The sequence below is a fragment of the Grus americana genome, chromosome 15 (genome assembly GCF_028858705.1).
Source record: "Grus americana isolate bGruAme1 chromosome 15, bGruAme1.mat, whole genome shotgun sequence".
NCBI lineage: Eukaryota > Metazoa > Chordata > Aves > Gruiformes > Gruidae > Grus > Grus americana.
In genome coordinates, this window is record NC_072866.1 from 15973211 (window position 1) to 15995557 (window position 22347).

The 22347-nt window shown below is 40.2% G+C and overlaps 2 protein-coding genes across 2 annotated transcripts; one reads left to right on the top strand and one right to left on the bottom strand.

Annotated features, from left to right (window-relative positions):
* The first annotated feature begins 680 nt into the window (after positions 1-680).
* On the top strand, positions 681-9701 carry PDZD9 (PDZ domain containing 9). The gene is made up of 5 exons (XM_054843266.1): positions 681-734; positions 1686-1944; positions 4088-4264; positions 8143-8338; positions 9353-9701. The coding sequence occupies exons 1-5, from the start codon at positions 681-683 to the stop codon at positions 9699-9701; spliced, it is 1035 nt and encodes a 344-aa protein (XP_054699241.1).
* Positions 9702-10220: 519 nt separating this feature from the next.
* On the bottom strand, positions 10221-22146 carry LOC129213184 (cytochrome b-c1 complex subunit 2, mitochondrial). Its single transcript, XM_054842781.1, has 14 exons — positions 21997-22146; positions 20421-20513; positions 20146-20295; positions 18861-18925; positions 17822-17878; positions 17421-17545; positions 15931-16028; positions 15452-15509; positions 15190-15285; positions 14087-14286; positions 13741-13821; positions 13132-13208; positions 11281-11434; positions 10221-10463 (listed from the first exon to the last, which is right to left on the bottom strand). Exons 1-14 carry the CDS (start codon positions 22030-22032, stop codon positions 10380-10382), a joined length of 1374 nt encoding a protein of 457 aa, XP_054698756.1. The 5' UTR covers positions 22033-22146; the 3' UTR covers positions 10221-10379.
* Between the last annotated feature and the right edge of the window lie 201 nt (positions 22147-22347).

Consider the following 22347-nt stretch of genomic DNA (forward strand, 5'->3'; position numbering starts at 1 on the left):
CTGCAGGCGGAGGGGCGGGGCGGGGCAGGGCGGCTGTCGCCTCAGGGCGGGTCCTCTGTGAGGGATGGCCGGTGTCCCGGGACTCGGCTGCCCGTCGTCCCCCCCCCAGCTCCGCCCTGGATGGGCCCCTGCCCCGGGACCTGGTCCTTCGCTGCCCTTATGCACCCGCATCCCCACAGGCGTTTTTCAACCGAGACAGGCGGGGATCCCTCCCTTCTACCTGCCCCGAAGCAGCCGGGGCTGCCCCCTCCTCACCGCCCTCACCGCCCTGTAGCAGGGCCGGCCATAGAACGAGCAGCTTTGTCAGCACTGCGTGAAGAGAGCTGAGGAACGATCATAGATCTGCCTTCAGCACATAAAATACCTCGTGTTTCCTTAGTCACTGTCACTCTCCCTTTGAAATGTTCGAGTAGGTTAAATTTCAGAGTTGCTTCTGTAGTAATGGTAAAAATAGGGGAAGTGGAAGGACTGATCCATGGAGGCTCCTTCAGAAATTACATGGCTGCAAAGTGACGAAAAAGCGCTACATTGCATTGCTGTCTGTGCTGTGTGTTTGGAAGAAACCCTAATTAATACTGATTAGAAAACTCACCCAAATAGAGCGATTTTTCATGCCTTGCTTTTCAATGTGTTCAGCTATATTGAAGCATGGAGGAATCTTTGTAGCCAATAAATGAGCAATGCACCAAATGCGGGAAACCAGCCTGGTTTTGGCCACAGTAACTCTGTCTCCGGTATTGCCACTCTGCCATGGGAATATCTTTTTTTCCCCCCCCCCCCCCCCTTCTAACAGCGAACACCCACCTGCCACTTCAGAGCAGCACAACTGGTCTGTACAGAACATATCGGGAAGCCAAGCGGGCAATTCTCTGTGCTGCTTATTTTTATGTGAGTCTTTTATGTAGAAGGGAGACTATACAAACAAACCGGAGATATTAGTAAAGTAATCTTAAAGTGTTCAACAGCAATCAGTAGGAGTTAATGTTTGGAGGACAAGAGCTGTACTTAGGTTCTATTGAAATCGCCTATTCTTGACAGATTTTCCTAAGGGTGGAGAAAATAGTAAGACTTTTGATGAAAAACAGCTGAAATTGTTCCCTTTAAACGAGGAACAATTGGTGCATGGAAGAAATGGGACAATTGATTTTTTATTTAAAAGATTTTAAAATTACATTGCACTAACAATGGGAATCCAGCAGCCTTGAAAAGAAGTTATTTCCAAGAATCATCTGCAACTACCCTATAAACCAGCTTTAAGTGGTATTTAAATAGCTTTTAATACAAGCATTATGTAAAAGTCTGCCTCAAAATGAGTCTGTCTCCAAATAACTCAGCTTCATGGCAAAGGGAATAAAGGAAAGAGGAGTGGAGAGGGTGCACAAAGGGAAGACACATTTTTCATTGGCTTTTGATGTGCAGGCAAATTTTAAGTCAGAAATAGCGACAGAATCCCTTAATACCCTACAGGCTATGCGGTCAGTTATTTCATCATTCTCAGGTTTATTAGGAGATGAGTACATGCCTAAGGGTGCATGTGGGAGGGACACCGCTGGCTATAGGTTCTCCAGGAAGCATTGGAGCCTCAGACAGAGCTGCAGTATTGACGGATGAGCAGCCTGAATCGAATTACTCCTCTGGACTGAAACAACGCACTTGATACCGACACATCCTCTGCCCAACACTAGGGCTCCCTGTGCCCGCGCTGCTGCTGTGGCGCTGGGGGGGGCTCAGAACCCGCCTGCCCCGGCATTCCAAGCAGTTGCTGGGTGTTGAGGTCACCTCCACCTGCTGGTAGACTCTTCCTCCGCAGGCCATGGAGCAGCAGCACATTTCCAAGAGGCTCACCTAGGACACACCTGCCCAGGGGTTTTGGCTCTGTAGAAAAAGCTCTGGGCTCGATGGAACAGGCACAGTCTTCGCTGGCGGTTGGGGATGAAACTAACAGTGAGTTTCCATGTCTCTTGGTCATTTCTTCCTCTGTTCATTTCCATCTCCTCACTGCTGCCCCAGCACTATGCTTCCAGTCCCATATTGCAGTATCTCAAACTGTTAAAAGTCCTTGTGCTACCAGACAGTTGACTACTTGGAACAGAATCGTAGGCAGATGACGAGGAAAAGGAGTTTCTTCAGCAGAAGAGGATTGGATGAGATCCTATGCTGTTGCCTGCAGAAAATGCAGAATTTAAGGGTGACCTTGGAGAAAATCAGGACAGTGTTAGGGGAACTGTAATGTAAATTTTGTGGAGTGTCTAAACTTTCCGTAGCACAGGACAAAGAGAAAATTCCCCTTCCTTGGAGACTATATAGACTGATATAAGGTATAGTAAAAAAACAAGAGTCTCATCTAAAAGTGTGAATCTTGGCATTCCTTTTAAATATTTTGTAGGCTTTGGATTAGTCACACCTTTCATCGTTTTAAATCTGTCATGTCCAGCAAGATAACTTCATGCAATAAGAAGAACCTTAAAATCAGGATTCTGGTTTTTAATTAAAGTTAGCTAGATTTGTTATTAGCGGTTTTTGATTGTTGTTTCACTGCTGATCGTTTTCTAACCTACAACTGCTCATGAATTTTAATGGAATTTGCTGAATAATTTTGGCTAGAAGATAATGCAAAGTAGCCTTACTTCGTTTTATCATCTGTTTACATTTATTGGCCTGTGAGTTAAGTACTCATTCTGGTAGTAGGAAACTAGGATTCGGTTCCCCCTTCTGGCTGAAAAAGATTGAAACACACATTTCTTGAAAAGTGACCAAGAACACCACAGGAAAGGTTTCAGTCCCCTCCACTGATCCTGTTCCACTTTGCTTAAATTCTTTCACTGGAAAAACAGTAGCAGGTCAGAAATCCGACCTCTCAGAATTATCAGCTGATGAACGTGTGTTCCAGAGTGGGTCTTCCTTTGCTTTGCTTCCATAACCAGGAAAATTAGGTATTCCATCCAAATCAAATGTAGTAGTCTACTCAACGACAACAACAAATCCTGCATTTTTCATTGGGAAGTAAAAAAAAATTCAAACTGTTCCTGCTTCCTTCTTTGTGTTTCAGTTCAGCAGCCAAAGTGACAACTCAAATGTTCACATTGCTGTATTTTCAATATTAATTCTTTTGTAGACATTCTGTGCTGTCATTAGAGCCTGACCCCAAGCTTTACTGAAGCCATTGGAAAGATAACCAAGTTTCCATATTTTACAGAAGAGGGTTAAAGTGGTGGGAATTTTCATTAAGTGGTTTCAGACCATTGGAGATAGACTTCTCAAGCAGTTAATGTTATTGCTACCCTACTGTCAGAAGTTACATTTAGAGATTACATCTTAAAACAGAGCATTCAAAGAGTAATATTTAACAGAATACAGTTATAGGAGTCGCAAGCACTTGTGTGACAGTCTTAACTTTTCCTGGCTCTTGATGAGGAGAACAGGCTTGAGAGATGGAGGATTTAGTTTATTACCCTATTATATTTCTTGGTGGAGACACTGGGATAATGTCATTTATATTGTATTACTTGTATTATGCATTTTAATGGATAGCGGATGCTCAAGAGTATTTTTATTTCTGTAGGTGCTAAATATGGCAAGTACAGTCCCTTCCCCCATGTCAGCAGTAGGGTGTGGAACCAATCCGCTGGAAATTTGGAAATTAATATCCTCTATAAATATTGATTTGAAAAATCCATTTTTTTAAATAGGAATTCAATCTTTTCTTGAAATCCCTAACAGCTGCTAACTCCTCTGTACCCTGTTCTCTACCTTCCCTAAATATATTGCCATTTGTAATGAATACTTAAGTAACAGCAGTATTGCTTTTTCTCTCGGTAAAATGTGTGACTTTTTAAGAAATAAGTCTACTTTCAGTGTATTTATTTGCAGAAAGCTAGTTTATGGAGTACACTAACTTTTTATAAGTATTGCTATTACAGCTTTTTGGCAGCAACTCAGCTTCTAGAGGAGCAATTAAGGATGAGGGACTTAACTGTTTGGACAATTAAGAATGGGTACAGCACCTGCTCAAATGTCTCCTTAAACATTTTATTGAAGAATGATATCACACTTTCGACTAGTAAAATTTTCCTTTCACTTTTCGCAGGGCAGTTGCCAGCACTGGAAAATGTCTCTCAGCACACAGTGCTTGCAGCATTAAAGGCAAATATTAGGATGAGTGAACAAGGATTGGGTCTCATAGTCATACAGAATGGGCCATATCTCCAGATAACAAGCCTTGTTGAAAAAAGCTCTGCGGCTAATGATGGAAAGCTAAAACCAGGTAAAAAGAAACAACAGTGATATTCAAATTTAATAGCATTGAAAATATTCTTGTGCTGCATTTATGCTTTGAGCCTGTCTCTGGTTTATTTACACTTACACAGATCAAAAGAAATTCAATTTAAAATTACAGAGAAAAGAAACTAGCACAAAATGTATAAAGCTCAGTGCCAGCATTCCATTGTAATGAAATACTTGTGATCTTAAAACAGTTGATATGGGTGACTGTTTCATAATCAGATCAAGATTTAAGTCTATAAATTGTTCTCCAGCAAAAACAGATTTGATATTCATCAGTGGGTTTGTCCAAAAACAGTTTGACTACTACCTTTATATAGCAACTGAACTTGAATAATAGCATTCTTTGTTCAGTGCGTTGTTGTTCAAGGAATTTCACTCTACAAGTAACACAACTTCCCAAAGGCTTGAAATTAATTTGCCTTATTGTTTGCTTTTAATTTCTCTTTATTATACAGAATAGTTACAAAGTGGCAATGGACTAATCTACGTGCTCTAACAATCCATGCAGGTGTTCATTTGCTAAATGCTTTAAACCTGAAATTTGCCATATCAGTACTAACAGACTATTACTAGTTATTAAGGTTTCTTGTGGAACATCAGATACCTCTATTAAGCTTGTAATTGAAAGCTCTCTAAATTTGGCTGTTTCACATGAGTCCCTAGACCAATTACATTAGACTCATGAACTACAGTTTGGGGATGATAGTGTGCTATGTTATTACCAAACATTAAATTGTCTCTAACATAGAAATCTATGAAGCTAAGACTTGAGTGTAATGAAGTAATTTAGAAATTTACTGGCTGTATAGTGAAAATGCATATCTTTAAATGAGAACAATTTTCCTAGCATTGCCTTTCTAGTTTGGGCCATCCTTTCTTCTCACACCTTTCAGAGAGAATTAGAATTCCAAGCACTAGGAAGAAAGATCTACTTGTTTGATGAAATAAAAACCATCAAGTGGAGTTCTTAACCTCTTTTTAGAAAAGGCTTTGCACTTTTGATCCAAGTATAAAAATCAGTGGAAAAATCCTGAGCAAGAAATAAAAATGGATTTGGATTTGAACTAAGTACTTTTTTCTTACTGTTATCTTAGGAGCTGATAGCTTTCATCTATTCCCTAAAAAAAACACCCTATGCTATACAAAAGCATACATATGATACTGATTTGGTTGTTGGTTTATGGTTAGGGTTTTTTACATCTATAATCTAAAAACAGAATATTAATCACTGAAACTAAGTAGTTCTATTTGCAACAATTTGAAAAAGGCAAGCTCCAAAAGCATTTTCAATAAAGGCTACAAGAACAAGGAGTCAAATTATTTATGGCATGTGATATGTTTGATTTACTGCAGCAAGTATTGAACAGTTTAAAGGGGAGTGGGGACTGCTAACAAACATTGTCCCTTTGTACCTGATCTTAAGTTTTTGGAGCCAAAAGAAACAATTTGAGTGTCCTTCATGGAGCACCTGGATTTAACTCAGCACATTCCTCACACACAAAAAAAGCGAACAGCTGAATTTGTTCAATTCATGTTTAGAGTCAACTTACAAAAACTTTGTATTTAAGACCAAAGCTGTAAAATTTTGCAGAAAAGATAGTATTTTGTAGAAGCTTTATCTCTTAATGGTACCACAGGCAGCACACCTATTTTGGCACTAATACCAATATACAGAGCATGGGGCTTGAGGAAAATACGATGCACAAATGCACTGCTTAGGAGTTTTTCTTGCAGAGAATTAGGTTTTATCTTTATGGACTTATTCTTTGGTTAAGTAAGATGAGTATTATCTGTACAATTTCAAACTGGAACCTAAAAGAACAATTTTATTACTGCTTATAGCTTGAAAGAGCTGGTGCCATTCTGCTGACTTTAACGGGGAGGAGGTAGAAATTAAGAGAGGTAGTGGGAAGCACTAATATCTTAAAATCCTACAGTTAGACTCCCCAAACTCATACGTACGTATGCATGCCCTATTCTCTGTGCCAGCAAGAAGAAACAGGGCTGCTTAGTGGCTGTGTTTCCTCAAAATACCTTCATAGTGCAAGACGTTATCTCCGCATAAATCTTCACTGTCCGCTGAACGGTATCAGTCACAAAACTGATAGTGAACTGAAAGCTGTGTGGTTCAGACTCTGCATGCTGGAGCAGAGGAGCAAAATTACCTGTGTCTGCAGTTCAGAGAATGCATTGACTCACCACAACGTTATCAGCACTGTATGGGCAGAAAAAACAGAATGCTGACAGAATCGATTAAAAGCCAAGAGTGACTTGCAGATATTTTAAAGCATAAGTACATTTATGTCTGTGCGTTTTGAAACACGTAATTTGGGTGATTTACCTTTCTGCCTGAGGCTGAGAACTTACATAAAACTGTTGGTAAATGATTTTTGCTTTTTTTGTTATCTACTGTCCTGGTACTTGTTCCAGAACTACTTTGCACCCCAGTAAAACCAGTATCTTGTGATAAGCTAGAGCGGAGACAGGGTCTGATGGAGTAGAAGGAGTAGTTAGTGGAAAAAGTGAATGAAAATATGGTAGTCAGTAGTTCAGGTAAACTGTTTTGAAGCCTGTAAATTTTTGCTTCAGGCATTTTTAACCCAAAAGGGTTAAGAAGAAAATAGAGCAGATGGAGAGAGGCTCCTTGCTCTGCCTAATATGGCAGCAGACAGCTGTACTGCTTGTTTAAATCCCCTATGCTGTTCTGTTGCAGTTCAGTACATAATGTTTACTGATACTGCTCCTCTGTGCAACTGTTTCTGCCAGGCTGCTGACAGAGCTGTAGTCTGCTGTGGATCGATTCTGCTTGCCTTTTGCAGTCTCCAAAATTACAGGCTTAGCCAGTAGCTGCAACTCCCTCCAACCCCTCGAAGCCCATCTTGTTATACCCCATGGTATATATAGGTGCTGGGCCTTCTGTATTCTCTTGTTCTTGGATGCAGTATTGCTTTTTGCAAAACTGCAGCTCAGTGCTTTTTGCTGGCAGCAGTTAATAAAAGCATAACTTGCAGCCTTACGCCTTAAAACAAACAAACGAATGAACAAAATACCACCACCGCTTCCTGCTGGAACTCTTCAGTTAGATTCTGCACCAGCTCTTGCAGGTGTCTCCTGCTTTTCCTCTGGCCTCGCTGACAGTGCCTTGCACTGTGCCCACCCGTTGGCTGTTCTCTGAGCGGAGGGACAGGCACCAGCCATGGAGAAGAGTCAAACCCTGGAATCCTCCAGGGGCCCAGGCAAATACAAGGTGACATGGCTGTTATACAGATTCTCCAGCATCCACCTAGGTGAACTTAGCCACTGTGGAGGAAGGGGTACGCTTGGCTCCATACCAACACATAAACAGTGAGGTAACATACAAGGGTAGGCAGCAGATATGTATAGACAGGGTATTCCAGCTGCGAAGAGGTACAGGGAAGCAGTGGAAAGATGCCAGCAGGACTGTTTGCAGTGCAGCTGTGTAACCTCAGCTCAGCCTTGCTGGAGTCTGTCTAGTCCCAAGTAGTGGTCCTGATTGGAGCATGCATCATTGTACCTTCATCTCGCCTAAAAACCCCCACAGAAATGGAAGGTAGTACTGAATAGGCCATCTAAAGTTTAGCACGTTCGCTCAGAAAAATCCCAAAGTAAATAAGCGAACTGTGGCTTTCCTTAGTGTTGGGAAAAGGTTCGTTCTTAACAGAGCTAAAAAAACCTTCCATTAAAAGAGAAAGCAAAAAACCCCCAAAAAACTGCATCCAGTCGGCTTGAAGAGCTGCTAAACACATGCTTTTACATAAAAATGTGAAAGTGGCTAAGACTACACATTTTGTAATATGAACGAAATTGAAAAAGTCTCTTAAACTGATTCCTTGGCAGGTGACGTTCTAATAAAAATTGGACATGCTAACATTTTTGGATGGACTCTGCGAGAGCTTGGGCAACTCCTGCACAATATTCCTGTAGGAACTACTCTACAAATCAGAGTTTACAGAGATTTCGTTGAAGTACCTCAACACTGGCAAAGTGCAGTTGAATTAATTCCTGAAGTAAAGCTTCCTGTGATGACAGAAGAGTAAGAAATAAGTATTATTCATAACTAGAATTTCATACCTTGCTTATTATTCTAGCAACAAACAAGACATAGTGTAATAGCTTTTTCATTTTAGGATAAAGTATTAAAGATTTACTTTCATTTGTTTTTCTGAAATAGAAAAATATGGTTTGAAATGAACAAGTACCAAAAGAAATGTTTACTTTTCTAGTTACAGAGAAGACAGGGTCAGGACAAACATTAATTTTACACATGCCCCTTTCCGCCTCCAGAGAGACCATAAAAAGTCTGGCTGGCAATACTGCCAGTGAGGTCAAACAGGCCACGTCAATTTGTAATAGCCAAGGATCTAGACAATTACAAGTAGCTGATGATACCAAGATGCTACAAGTCTTGCTACAACCGTGTAAAACACGGATCTGTTTTTTAATCAGTCTAACTACTGACAGTGGTTAACGATTACGACTTTTAAAATTAAACTTCAGGAAAAAGAAATTCATCTTCTGAGGGCCACTGCTACAGAAGCTTTTAAAAATATATTGCTCTCAATCCTAAAGGTGGCTCATATAGCAAGTATAATTAATCTAGGTGGGATAGAAGGCAGTTATAAGTTTTCCCGAGGCACAAAGTTTTAATAGAAAAGAAACCTCAGAGGTCAGGGGAAGGAACAGAAGCATTAGAAGGAGATAATTAGGGTAGAACAGCAGAAAGGAAGCTCATGCAGCAAGGGGCTTTCCAAGAGATTAAGCCTCTAAGCTTATGTTTAAATAAATCAAATTATTTGCTATTCTGAAGGAGTAGAAAAAGGATAGCTTACTTTTCTGTTGACCAAATTACAACTTAGCTATTAGAGTTCAGAGGAAGCAGTGTGCAAAAGATGATGGACCACAATATTAGTTTGATATTAGAGGAGCTTCAGAACAAATGAACTTGTCCTTAAAACAAGCATTCACAAAAAACTTAAGACTCCATGATTAATTAAATGGCCATGGGAAATACCGCACGTTAAAGCAATACCATGCTCTGTGTTTTCAGCACAAGTGAAGACGCTGAAGATGAAGACGACACTGAGTCCAGTAGCAATGACGATGGAGACATGGAAACTTTCTGGTATAAATCATCCCAGTCATACTGGTATGAGTTACCATTGATATCCAAAATTGGGCAGGTATCTGATACAGGCCAGGCACTTCGCAGAGACACCAGCTGCGACGCTGAACTTCATAATGATGTTGATGCCTTGCGCAATCCTAAGTCTGATGCCAGTGGTGTTAGACCTCCTTCATGCTGGGCTATGGAAAATAGTGAGACCAGGTCCTCTTCCTCCTGCCCTTCTGTATCAGATACATCCTATCTGGAAGAATTTACCTTTGTTTCAGAATAGCTCAAAACTTGGCTTCTTCAAAACCTGGATTTCTGAAGTTGTATTGAATGTGTTTTCTTTTAATACATGCCCAGACTACCAAAAAATCTCACTGTCTGAAGATATTTGAAATTATATATTAGCTATATAAAGCTGTTTTAGCAATGCCCTCCCTCCCCTCAGAGATGTTGATCAATGCTACTTGTGAGAACATCAAGAAACACTTCCTGTGCTAGTCCCAGGCAAGCAGCAGTTGCAAGCTTTAAGGTCTAATATATTCACCTTTGTCTGAAGGTAAGTTTCTTCATTTACTTGGGATAAGGATGGTGCAGACAGTTTATCAAGAGCTTTTCCTGAACATAGAGGAATACATGGACAACTAGAGACAATTACAGTATTTCTCTGCATCGCAGTGATCACTTTTGATGTATCTGTTTTTTACACCTTACTTTCTCACTGTAGTTTTACCTTCAGTGTACAGAGCCAGACTTCTCAGCATTTTAGATACCATTTTCAGTGGAAAAAAATCAACACAAAAGATATGAACTCAGCACTTTATTTGACGAGTGCAAGCCCACAATTACTCCAGATTAATCTTCTGAAATAACTGAATGGATAAATAACAAGTTAGTAGTAATTTCTTTAGAACATCAGTGACTTAAGAGTTCAGGTCCATCTTGAATCTGCATCCCAGTTGATTTACAACTCATCAAGAAAAGGAGTATTTCCCAGATCCCCGCTAGCTGCCATCGATTTCTTCCCAGTGACAAACTTCTTTGCAGCCTGAAAATAAACCAGAAAGAGGGATATAAGGAAATATTCGCTACAACAGAGTTTACCTTGCTGCTCATAGCCTCAGCTTCAAGTTATTAAAACTAGCAATTCCCAACACTACCACTTTTCCTTTTGCTGTCTAAACTTACTTGCTCCTAATCCAGCTCCTCATATCTTTATCATCTAAACAGGAATGGCAGAATGACAGTTGGATATAAAAGGCATAAACTCTTTGAAAATGGTTATTTCTATCATAATTATTACTCCACAAGACACAGTGGATCTCTCCTTACTACTCAAGTCACAAGTAGTTGCTACTGCAACACAAATTAGTGGTGACTGTGGAAAACCACGTTTTCTATCTTAGAATTGCTGATGGATTTCTGTATGAAGTTTGCTTCATGAGCAACAAAAAAATTTGGAAAAGTTACTTCAATTCATCATTGAAAGCCTAACTGTTTTATTAAGCACACCAAAAATTCTTGACTCAGGAATCCTAAAAACCTTGACACAGAAGTGCCTGCACTAGAGCTAACATCAAGTTTTCCATGAGTACTAGTTGGCAGTTTTGGTAAATTGAAGTAGATGAGAATTTCACATCCTTCCAGCTACACTAGTTTTACAGTGTATTGAATTAAAGGGTCTTCTGTTTATAAAGTAAGTAAAGACATCAAAAGATAGCCAGCTGGGATTTGTAAATGAGTTGCCTTTTTTTAAAGATAGTGTATGTGTGTGTTTATAAACACACACAAGTGAGCACTAGTTTTGTATAAAAAAACCTTACACAGTGATTGAGGAACACCTGTAGATGCCAACACATACTTACATTCACAACATCAGCAGTGGCTACAGAGTCGATTTTCTGAGCAACAACAGATGGGGATGTGTGCGTGCCAGAAACCAATGACTCTGAGCCAATTTCATTCAGTAATCCTTCTGCAGTCTCCACTGACATCAAATAGGTGGCTTTCAGCTGATTTCTGCCATCAAACAAAGCATTATGGATGAGTGAATGCACAACTCCTGTTATTACCTTCCCACTGCCCCCTAAGTGCAAGGAGATTTTGGTGCTTTAAGTTTTCAAGATTTCTCTCCATTTTGAAAGGTTTTCAAGTAAGGAAGGGTTCTGTAGTTAGGAAAGAGGCACCACAAATAGTTCAAGCATGAAAACAATAGAGTACTTGAACACCTGCTGCCTTGGAGCGATCGATCAGCCACCCCACACAGCCAGAAGATCTCTAGCTCAGAATTTGTTTCTGTTTGAAGAAACTAACGCAGGTACCCCAGGAATTAGAAGAACTAATCTATCATGTTTAAAAATTAGGTTTAAAATTTATTCCAGTTTCTCATCAAAAACAGATGTATGCAGAGCAGTTTTGTTGGGACAAAGCAGCACTGAATGTAAATGTTAGGCTCCTTGTGCAATAGTTCCGTCTTCTGTTAAAAGACAGCAAGTTTATACTAGTTTTTCTCTTTCATGCAGCCTCACTGCTACATGTGAAAATCTTATCTTTATAAACTCGTCCTCCTACTTTTTTAAAAGTCAAAATGGCAGAAAATGGTTTACTCCAAGAGAATATGATTAAGTAGCTTGGTATTTTCAACTGAATTGCAAGACTCTGCAAGTACCACTAACCTTGAATTTGTTTTTTGGGGTGGGTTTTTTTTTTGTCACTAAAGGCAAAAAAAAATACAGAAAATACATGAAGCCATTCCAGAAGGGAAACTCCAAGAAAAAAAAGCCACAGCACTGTGTGTAACTGCCTAATACTAGGCAGCTTTGTTACAAAAAACCCCCCCCAAAACCCCCCAAAAAACCACAACCCCCACAAAACTAATAGTGCCAAATATAAAGGTCCAGAATTCACCACTTAGCTACTAGCTACAACCAATCATGTCTAGGTTATCGTGTCTGATGTAATCAAGCTTTATGTGGAGTCTTGTATCTTATATATGCAACAGACCATATTTTAATTTTGCTACTTGACTGAATCTGTATGCTCTTCCATTGCACAAATACGGTTTTAGAGGCTCAGTGCAGTTTAACAGTACTTGCAGGTCAAGCACCAACTGATGTGCACAATCCTCTATAAATTAGAAACTCTCGAACTTTGTTGGTATTACTGCATCTCTGACAGTCATTTTCCCCCATCTCAAATATTCCTCGGGGCATGTACTTTGAGCACTTGGTTGTAACATCACTAATTCAGTGCCCTACACTTGCAGACCCTCATTACCACTATTCTTTGAAGATGCAGAAGATGGTTTAATAGAATTGTTTTGAGAATTGTGGCAGTGCAACTGTAAAGGGAATTACCCAAATAATGCAATTTAGGATTCTAATTTAAATACATGTTAATACTACAGAGTATGATTAAAACGACAGCATCTGCTGATACTTGCTAATTTCTTACATTGAAACAGTTTTTAGAAAACATTAACACTTATCTAACAAGTTTTTATTAGGAAATACCACTAGCAGAGAAGCAGTGTAGTTTTGAAAAAAAGAGTATTGACAGTGCTTCCGTTTTAACACAGGAAAGTGAGCAGCTCCCACGGAAATAATTACAGGACAACAATAAGCTTTGCTGTATGGAATAGTTTAAGTGTTTGACAAGTAGCTACATGTTAAGAAACTTCTCTTTACAACACACAAGACAGTTCTTTACGCACTTACTTTGCCTTTGTGACATCGTCATCAGTGATGCTGCCCTGAGCAATGGCCTTTATCTGGTTCAAAGCTGCTTTAATGACCTGAGGAGAATGAAATCATTTAAGACTTCTTCCCGCATTAAATTTCAACGTGTTATTTCTGTTATCTGACATCTTAGAAACTTCTGAGGAGAGCAGCTGACAGTTAGGATTGTCTGCCTGAACTCAATTCTGAACAGCTTTATAACAAAACTACAAACACTGTAATAAAAACCAGTGTGGATTTAAATTGCAACATCACATTAATTGGTATGGTCTCACCACTTTTCATGAGAGTATTCAGTTCTGGCAGCTTCAAGAGCCAGCACGTTCCTCACAATATGCTTAGGCTGACACATGTAAATCAGCAATTCAAGGCCTTTTACTAGCTCTAGTTTGTATCAGGTATTTGTACTTCCAAGAATGCAACTCTCATTCCAGCTTACAGAGCTAAGTCGTAACTGAACATGCAGCATTCTTATACAAGAAACCAGGTGAATTGACTTTTTTAAAATAAATCAGTCACTATCTCAAAAATCAAAACACTGGTTTCAGGGTTATGTTGTTAATACTTAAATTCTAATCAGCAACTCACCTCCCCAGTGTTTGAAGCCTGGGATATGGTATAAATCCCAAAGAGCCCAGAATCAGAGTAATTAACATTAAATGCAGAAGCCTGCAAAACAAACATTATCATCAACTGTATCAGAACACCACAGCATCAAGCATAGGAAAATAATTACTATTAGGATCTAAAATACTGTAATTCAGGAAGCTAAACTCCATCCGTGCAGAGAAAAGATCAGATTGGAATGCCTTCTCTAAAATACTGAAACTTGTGCAAGAATGAACTAATTAAGATTCTAGCTGGAGGTAGTAACCTCTCAAAGGTTATTGCATTTCAATTAAAATATTAAAGTACCATAACCCTTTGAACTTACGTCAAATGGCTGGGTAGTTGCTTTAGCAATACCCTGGGACAACTTGCTGGTAACATTGCTTCCCCTCTTGATAAGGGGTCCAGCACCTAGAACATGCTGAAGAACACTGAACGCATTTGCTTCTGCACTTCCAACAGCAGCTCCTTCCGTTACAATAGCAGCATGGACAAGGCTATCGCCATTCTGTTCTCTGATTTCTCCTAAAAATACAACAACAGAATAAAAGGTAATGCAGCGTTCAGTTAGAAACTACTGTACCTTCAAAGGTGCGGAAAGGAAACATTTCTAGCCAGGAGTTAGTTTCACAAGAGAGAAGCCAGGGTGTGAAGTTATTTCATGTCTGCTCATGAAGACAGCAAGCAGCTGTTAGTAGGCTGCAGGTCACTTTAAAAGGTCCTTTACATTCAAAAATTTTCTTGCAAGCACAAACCCAAGTACCTTACAAAGCCTTACTTGAACCTGACCCTAAACCATACATAGTACGAGATGATAAAACTCAGTGAGTCTCCAGATAACAAATATCCAGAAAAGTAGTGTACCTTCTGTTCATAGTACTATTTATTCTGTTTTATAGAAACTGAAATTATTCCACTCAAATATGAAATGTTAGAAACTTTATTTTTTCCCCACCTGTTTACAGAGTGATCCGATACTCCAACTAAGGAACAGCTACTGGTATTTGCACAAGATACTGCTCTGAAAGAGCTAAGCATTGCTTTGTCTTTTATGAAAGACAACATTCTAACAGATCTTCCCCAAAAAGAATGCCTACCATCACTTCTAGACAGTCCTTAATCTATTCTTAAGGGAATCTTCCCCAAAAATGCCAAGAGAAACCATATGCCAGCTTGTTTTTCACTTTATGGAATAAATGATCTTGCAGGTAAAGCTTTGTTGGAGATACAGGTTCAGTTTTATCCCAGAACTTTCCATGGTGGGGAATAATCCTCTGCTTATTTAGATGAGAGATGCCTCTGAACTGTCACTTGCTACATACAGCTTGTAGTACAACTACACAGTTTTCAGTTGCAACTCTGAATAATCCTACATTTCTAATAAACAGAAAATCAGTCATTCAGAACAGATACAAGAAACACACTTACCCCCTCGATAAACAGCCTTTGCACTAGAAATACCAGCCCCACTTCGGATATTTAGAAAGTGCTCTGCAACTTGCTTTAAGTCAGAGTGCTTTACACCTGCAATACAATACTTTATTCCAAATAACGTAATGGCATTGGAAAGCTACAGCAGTTACATAAAAGTGTGTTACGTATACCATAACATTTTACTTCTACAGCGAACTCCAATTTCTACAGTAGTTTTCCCTTATGAATTGCGGTGTCCATTAAAGAACATACATACCTATTCCTACAAGGGCCATTCTCGCACTTGTGAAATTGTTCTGTACAAAATGGTGAAGCTGCAACAGGAAATTCACATTTTATGTATAAAGAACAAAAATGGCAAGTGTGTTTCCAACATCCCCAGTTCAGCCTTATACTTCTTAATGCAGCAAACTCCAAGGCTTCCCAAAGGAACTGCCTATAGAATGGCATTTTACGCATTCTCCAGTGACAACTACAAAACCCTTTTATACAAGAACACTTGCATTTCATTGACAATCTTCCTATCAACAGAAAGCCTCTGACATTAACCACCTCTCCAAATGTGAACGTGAGTTCTGTACCCAGTACTAAAAGCTGCATGGAAATAAGTTATTTTAACACCAGACTAATATAACAATAAATACTGACTGTATATTTACTAAATTAATTTTCTCTCTCATCTATCCTTGATAAAGAAACTGAAACAGATTTATAACACAACACCAATGATCCTACCTGCTCAGAAGTAATTTTTCCAATTGTGTAATCTGGACAATATAAGGGGTTTGCCAGAGCATTCTTATAAGCTGCAGCGTGCAAGTTTTCCAGCACTCCTAAGAGGAACAAAGTTTCAGTGATGATGATTAACATAAGAGCCACTTTAATGAAGATGATGAATGAAACTAAATGCTACCCCAGTGAAACAGAGCTGTGGCAGGTCTGGAATAATCTAATACACATGGAAATTTCATCCAAATCGTCAGGCAACAAAATCTGGTCTGAGGGCTTCTATTCTTTTGTAACTTGTTTAAAAAAAAAAAAAAATCTAGTAACTTGCATAGGCTGAACACTTTCTGGCCTCAACAACAAGCTATAAATGCAATCTGTGTTTGAAGGAGCAGTAGAAAACAACAACGAAGCCCGACATCCTTTTAATTAGTTTCAGAATCATCATCTTCACTGTAAGCATCCCTTGTTCTTGAGTTTAAGAAAGAACACGCCGTTTGTAATACTATTTGTAGATGAGACATCCCACAAAGCTATCTCCCTATTCAGATGAAGAATGCTAGTGTCTTCCATTCCCTTCTCATTAGTTTTTTCTTGCATCCAATAGCATTCTGCTCATTCCTGTTTGATATTCTCAAGAGAAAGATGACACTCCTTTCTTCATAGTTCTGATTCTGAACATAACTGTAACTGAAAATATTAAGTTACTATGACACCAACCTGTAGGTGATACAAGTTTAAAAAAAAAAAAGACTGTTCTTGATTCTGTTTTAAAAAAATCGTAGCACTTCAATATAAGCCAGACATTTTCCAAAGCCCAACATCGTGTTGTCACTTTTAATGGGTTATAATGCTTCACAGAGTAGTACAAATGACGTTTATTGTGCAGAACTACCTGGGAGAACTTGGATGACTGGAGTTCAGTAACACAAGATACATTGCAATAGGCTTGGTTTGGCTGAGGCTTTGTGTTTGCTTTTTTTTTTTAACCCCACAAACCTAAATTTATGAACCTAAAACTGGAATCCATTTTCAGTGTAATGAAAATACATATTGTTTTTATACCAAATTACCATGCAAATTCAAGAAGTCTTTTGTAGAATACTGTTTCCACATCAATGACTAATACCTAAATATTGTTTGCAGAACACGAGCTGCTGCAAATATATTGTCAACAACAGTCACGACTTGCACATTCTTTGGTTCTACTTCAAAAAAATTAAAAGGGAAAGTGGAAGCTGTCAAGGAGAATGGTGTAAGCTGTCTTCAGCATGTTACTTGCTAAACATTGTCATGCACAGGCTGGAAAAACTTGTGGATTTATAAAAAAAAGTTCCTTAACAACAGGAAGACCGTATCTATCAATGGGGAAAAGCTGAAAAGTGAAATGGTCATGTGATAGAGCCAAAGGGAAACTATTTTTTCCAAAGTTTTTCATTTTGAAGAAACTCCCATGAAGCCAAGGCAGTGGATCATACACTCACAGAAAATACACTTACCAACTTGAGGATTCTGAAATGCAATTGCTTTGTCAACTTTTAGTTGTGGCTGAAGATCAGTTACTTCCCACGGTCTGAACTCTGGTGCTGTGGTGACGTTAAGAAGGTACTCCATTACTGTGTCACTAGGTAAAAAAAGTTACAAAGGCATTAAACACAACAGAAGTAGCATGTACTGCTTTTGAAGTTCAAAGCAACTCAAACTAATCTGCAAGCAGCACATTAACAACAAAACATATCACTTGAGCCAGAATAGTTATTAGCTGAATATTTATACAGTAATTTATTACAAAGACATGACAATAGGTATTACTCCTACCCTGTAAAATGACAGGTCTCTACTACAGAGCGGTTTGTAAAGAAGGCAGTTAAGTTAGTTTACAGCATATCTAGATACCTACACATAGTCACGCAGGCATTCAACAGAGTAAGTCATTTTCTCTCTTGTTGAGTACACACTAAATGAAAAAAATAAAAAAAAAATCCATTTCAGCAGAGAACACAGAATTGGATTTTCATACATATTCCCCATTGATGAATTTGTCAGCAGGCTATTGACTAGAGTATCTAGGTAACCTTAAGCCTGCTTGAGATGACTGTTTAAAGGAGTGATAATACACACAGAGCAGAAACAGATATAACTAAAACTCTTAAGTATTCAAGTAATAACAAGTGTCTTGTGACCAACAGAATTTAAGATACCATGATAACTCAAGGCAAAACAACATATAAGGCTGAATAGCAAAACTTGGAAGAAAAACATGTATATGTATAAAGAAGGCAATTTAGAAATTATTCTCTTTGAGCAAAAAACATAGTTGGTGTTTTCCACTTGCTTCAACACGTCTGTGATTAACAGGAACAAAAAAGGGTGGAGTCTCAAGTTATATAAAACACTGCTTTTAACCAAAATCTATATAAAACAATCTTACTGGATGATTTCAAGATACACTGCAAGAAAGCAGGCACAGCAAGATCCCTCTTATTTCTCTTAGGCTTGTTTTCTAAACTCTCAAATCACGAAAGCCAACTACTGTCTGAATTGTTCCCAAAATTGCAGTATGATGAGTGGTATCTATTCACAAAAGATGGAGAAAAAAAAAAAAAATCTAATGATTTCAGGAAGTTTAATTTCAAAGCCTGAAAAGGCAGAAAGAACATTAAGCTCTCTGGACAAATTCTGTTTCTTCCAGGTACACAACATTTATAGTTTGTTAACTGAAAGGTGTTTTTAAAATACAAATCACAGGTGCACTCTTGAACCTTAATAGATCAAGAAGTTCAAGAGACGTTCCTTGCCAACGTCCACCATTCAAGTGCCATTACCACACTGAGCTTGCCCGCCTACATACTGTTACACTTAGCGTTTTAAGATTCCTTCAGTCATTCACCTTGTTCACATCTTACCAAGGCAGATTATCTTTATATGTGGTTACAAACCTTAGGCTACCCCCAACAGCTTCAATGCCACGAGTAATCCGGAAAGAAGATGCTCCTTTAGTAGTCTATTTAAAAACAAAGCAAAACAAAAACCAACTTAAAATTCTAGCTATTTTCAGAACAGATTTGCCTGACATTGTTCAGTGCTCAAGCAAACAGTACCTGTTTATTCATTTATACAGAAGCTATTTTGAAAAGTTGAGCGAGCTGACTGCATCCCTACTCCCCATCATTTCTATCATCCCCTCTGATTTTCTACCATAATTGCTCACATATTTGCTCCCCAGCCCCATTCTAGAATGATCCAGGTTTGCTTGAACATTTAATAGGATTCTTTGAATGAGATAAGCTTGACAAAACCAGAGCAAGGAACGCCTACACATTCTATTTTACTGACAGCTGCCTGGGGAGAGGAACTTTGGGCAGCAGTTGGGAAGGAGGAAATAAACAGCTGGGATGTTTGGGGTTTTTTTTCTGCCTGAAACCAAGCCCATGCAACAACAGTCAAAGGCAAAGGTGTGTCAGTGGTGCTGTGTAGTTCCTGTTGTCACAGCCTGCCTGGTGTGCAGGAGAGACCATGTTTATATCTGCAGCTGAAGCCAGACAGCAATCGAGATGAACACGAACAAGGGGAATGGCCACCGTGGGTCAAGCCCACGGGACATCTAGGCCATGTTCTGTACCTGACAGTGGCTGTTTAAATACAACATCCCACAACTCATTCAATGGTATTCCTGCAGTACCTACAGGAGCTATTCCTTTCAGCACCTGTTTAAGGACCTTCTATCAATCAATTTGAGTCTTTTTTGAACCTGCTGATACGTTTCTGCCCCCACAGCATCCTGTATAACTGAAGCTAGACATAAAACAGGGAGGGAAAACAAGGAGCTTAAAATATCTTGATGGTAGTAGAAAGAAAAACTATTCAGAAATGTTCCACAGGCACACAAAATTGAGTTTGTATCAGCCACCCAAATTAACTTTTACTGCAGCTTAAACAAAATGAGTTATGTGCACAGCTTATCTGTGTGTGTATATATATGTATGTATGTAGTTAAAGACACCACTGGAGAGCATAATTCTAAATAAGTATCACTCCCTATCTTCCAGGAAGTAATGTCATCTCTCCTGCACTCGAACCAGGTAACCAAGAATCAATGTACATTGTTTTCCACTTTATAAGATCTCTTACATTAAGTTCTACCATATAATTTCTTTTTGCGATCACAAACTTGCCACCATTTCATCTACTGCCAACACAATAACAAACTGAAGAAACACCTACCAAATTAGATGCAAGACGAAGCAAGTGAGCAGTTCCCAAGTTACTAGTGGTTTCATATCTGCTGCCCGCTTTAATAAACACACCAATTCTTGAAGCTGGAGAAAAGTTTTCCAGAGATGCAATAACTAAGCCATTTGGTAATTTTGTGATCTGTATTAAAAAGAAGAAAATTGGTTTAGTCATCCACTGGAAGTACTGTCACAGTTCTGCTTTGATGGAGTTTTAAAAAAGTAAATAAAAAGGAGAGAGAAAAAAATACCAGTATTCATACCAACCTCAAGATCCTCGGACTCTGGAGATAATTTCACTCGTTCTGCAGTTGCTGAGGTTGCAACTTTAGGAGCTACTTTAAGCGAGTAAAGTCTCTTCTAGAGGAGAAAGCATAAGAGAATGGATTTCCTGAATTAGTTCATCACATGTTCCATGACATACTGAAAAAGCAGCTAATTTTAAAGTAGAAATACAATGAATGACTTCAAGCCCCAGAGTAAAAAAGTGATTCCCTTGTAATTCCTCTGATTGTTTTTTACATCACTGGTGGAACCTATGCAATGACTTACACGAGGAAGTTAAAAAAATAGCACTATAAGAAAGTTTTTTTTCCTTCTCTTGCTGTTGTGCAGTAGGAATCTCTACTGACACTATACAGTCTGTAGGACTACTGCATAGCAATTAGCTGAACAAACCGCTACAGCAATCCACACATGCAGAACACAACTTCAGAGATAACCTTCCAATTTATTAGGCGTAGGCAGTTCAAGTGAGAGTCACCTCAGAACACCAACCTATGCACACTGACTGCTGCGTACAAAGAGGACACGTATGCAAGTCCCGAAACCAGCAGCAGGCCTTCAAATTGAAGAGGCAAACATCGCAAGAGCCTTCCCTTCGGTAGCTGGCAACAGAAATAACAAGACTATTGATTTTGAATCTGAAATGCTATTTTCTTCCACCCTTTTTGGAAGTTTCTTATGCTTGTAACATAAATTTACTTATTACTCTTCTTTTCACATTAAAAAAATAACTTGATTCCCATACATCTCAAAGTAAAAACTGAGTGACAGAAACACTGCTGCTCTCAGCTGTAGGGATACCAATGACATAATTCGCCTTGCTCTGCTGCAGACTCAGTTCAATGTACAAGTCTAGGAAAAACTCCTTTCTTCTCCCACCACAAATTTGTTAAGACACCCAATTTTAACCTCTAACCCTACTTATTAATGAATTGCTAGTGCCTGTCTAAAAGTGACTGACAAACACACTGTGACTCACAAGACTCCATCCCACTGAAGCGAGCGTTTCCAGCAGACCCAACACCAGTTATATCTCAAGTGTCCGCCGGCTCCACAAGATTTTCGCAGCAGAACAGCCCTCTGCCCCCTCCGGCACTAGGGAGTCCCACTTGCCAAGGGCATCACCTTGCCACAAGCAGCTGAAGCTTCCCCAGCGAAAAAGGACCCCCTCGGCGACCGCTCCTCCTCCCGGGAGCGGTCCTGGGTGCAGCCCCCGGGGAGCCCCTCGCCTCGGCGGGAGATCCCAGCCACCGAGCTGCCCGGACGCCTCCCCAGGCCCGGCCTGCGGCCTGTCTGACCTTCAGACCCGCCGCCTCGCTCCGTCATCCGCCCGGCCGGCTGGACCCCTGTCCCGGCCCCTGCTGACGCCCCTCGCTGACAACCCCACAATCACGACCGCAGCCCGCTCGACCGCCCGCCCGCTGCCCGTCAGCCTGGCTCGTCGCCCCGGGGGTAGTTGGGGTCAGGCCCGCCCGCAGCCGCCGGGGCCCGGACAACCGCTGCCACGGCTGTCGCCGCTGTCTGTTGCCTCTCCCCAGCGCCTCCATGTCACACTCACTGAGAGGGAGCGCGCGACCACCGGGAACCCCTTCATCCTTCCGCGCCCCTCAGCTCGGCCCTGGCGAGGAGAACAAGATGGCTGTGCCGGAGGAGGACTCTGCCTTCCCGGCACGCCCTGCGCCGCCTTGACTTTCTAGCGAGCGAATGCCCAAACTCTACTGCTCGTGCTTAGAATCGCGCCTTGGGGACAGAGCGACACCTCGCGGGCTCCAGGGCGGCCGCGCGCATGCGCAGAGTGCCGCCGCCGCCCGGTCACCGGGGAGGCTGTTCCGCCCGTCGAGGCGCGGGGGTCCAGGTGGTGCCTCCGGGCTGTGACGAACCGTAAATAAATCATGGCAGACCCCTTTCA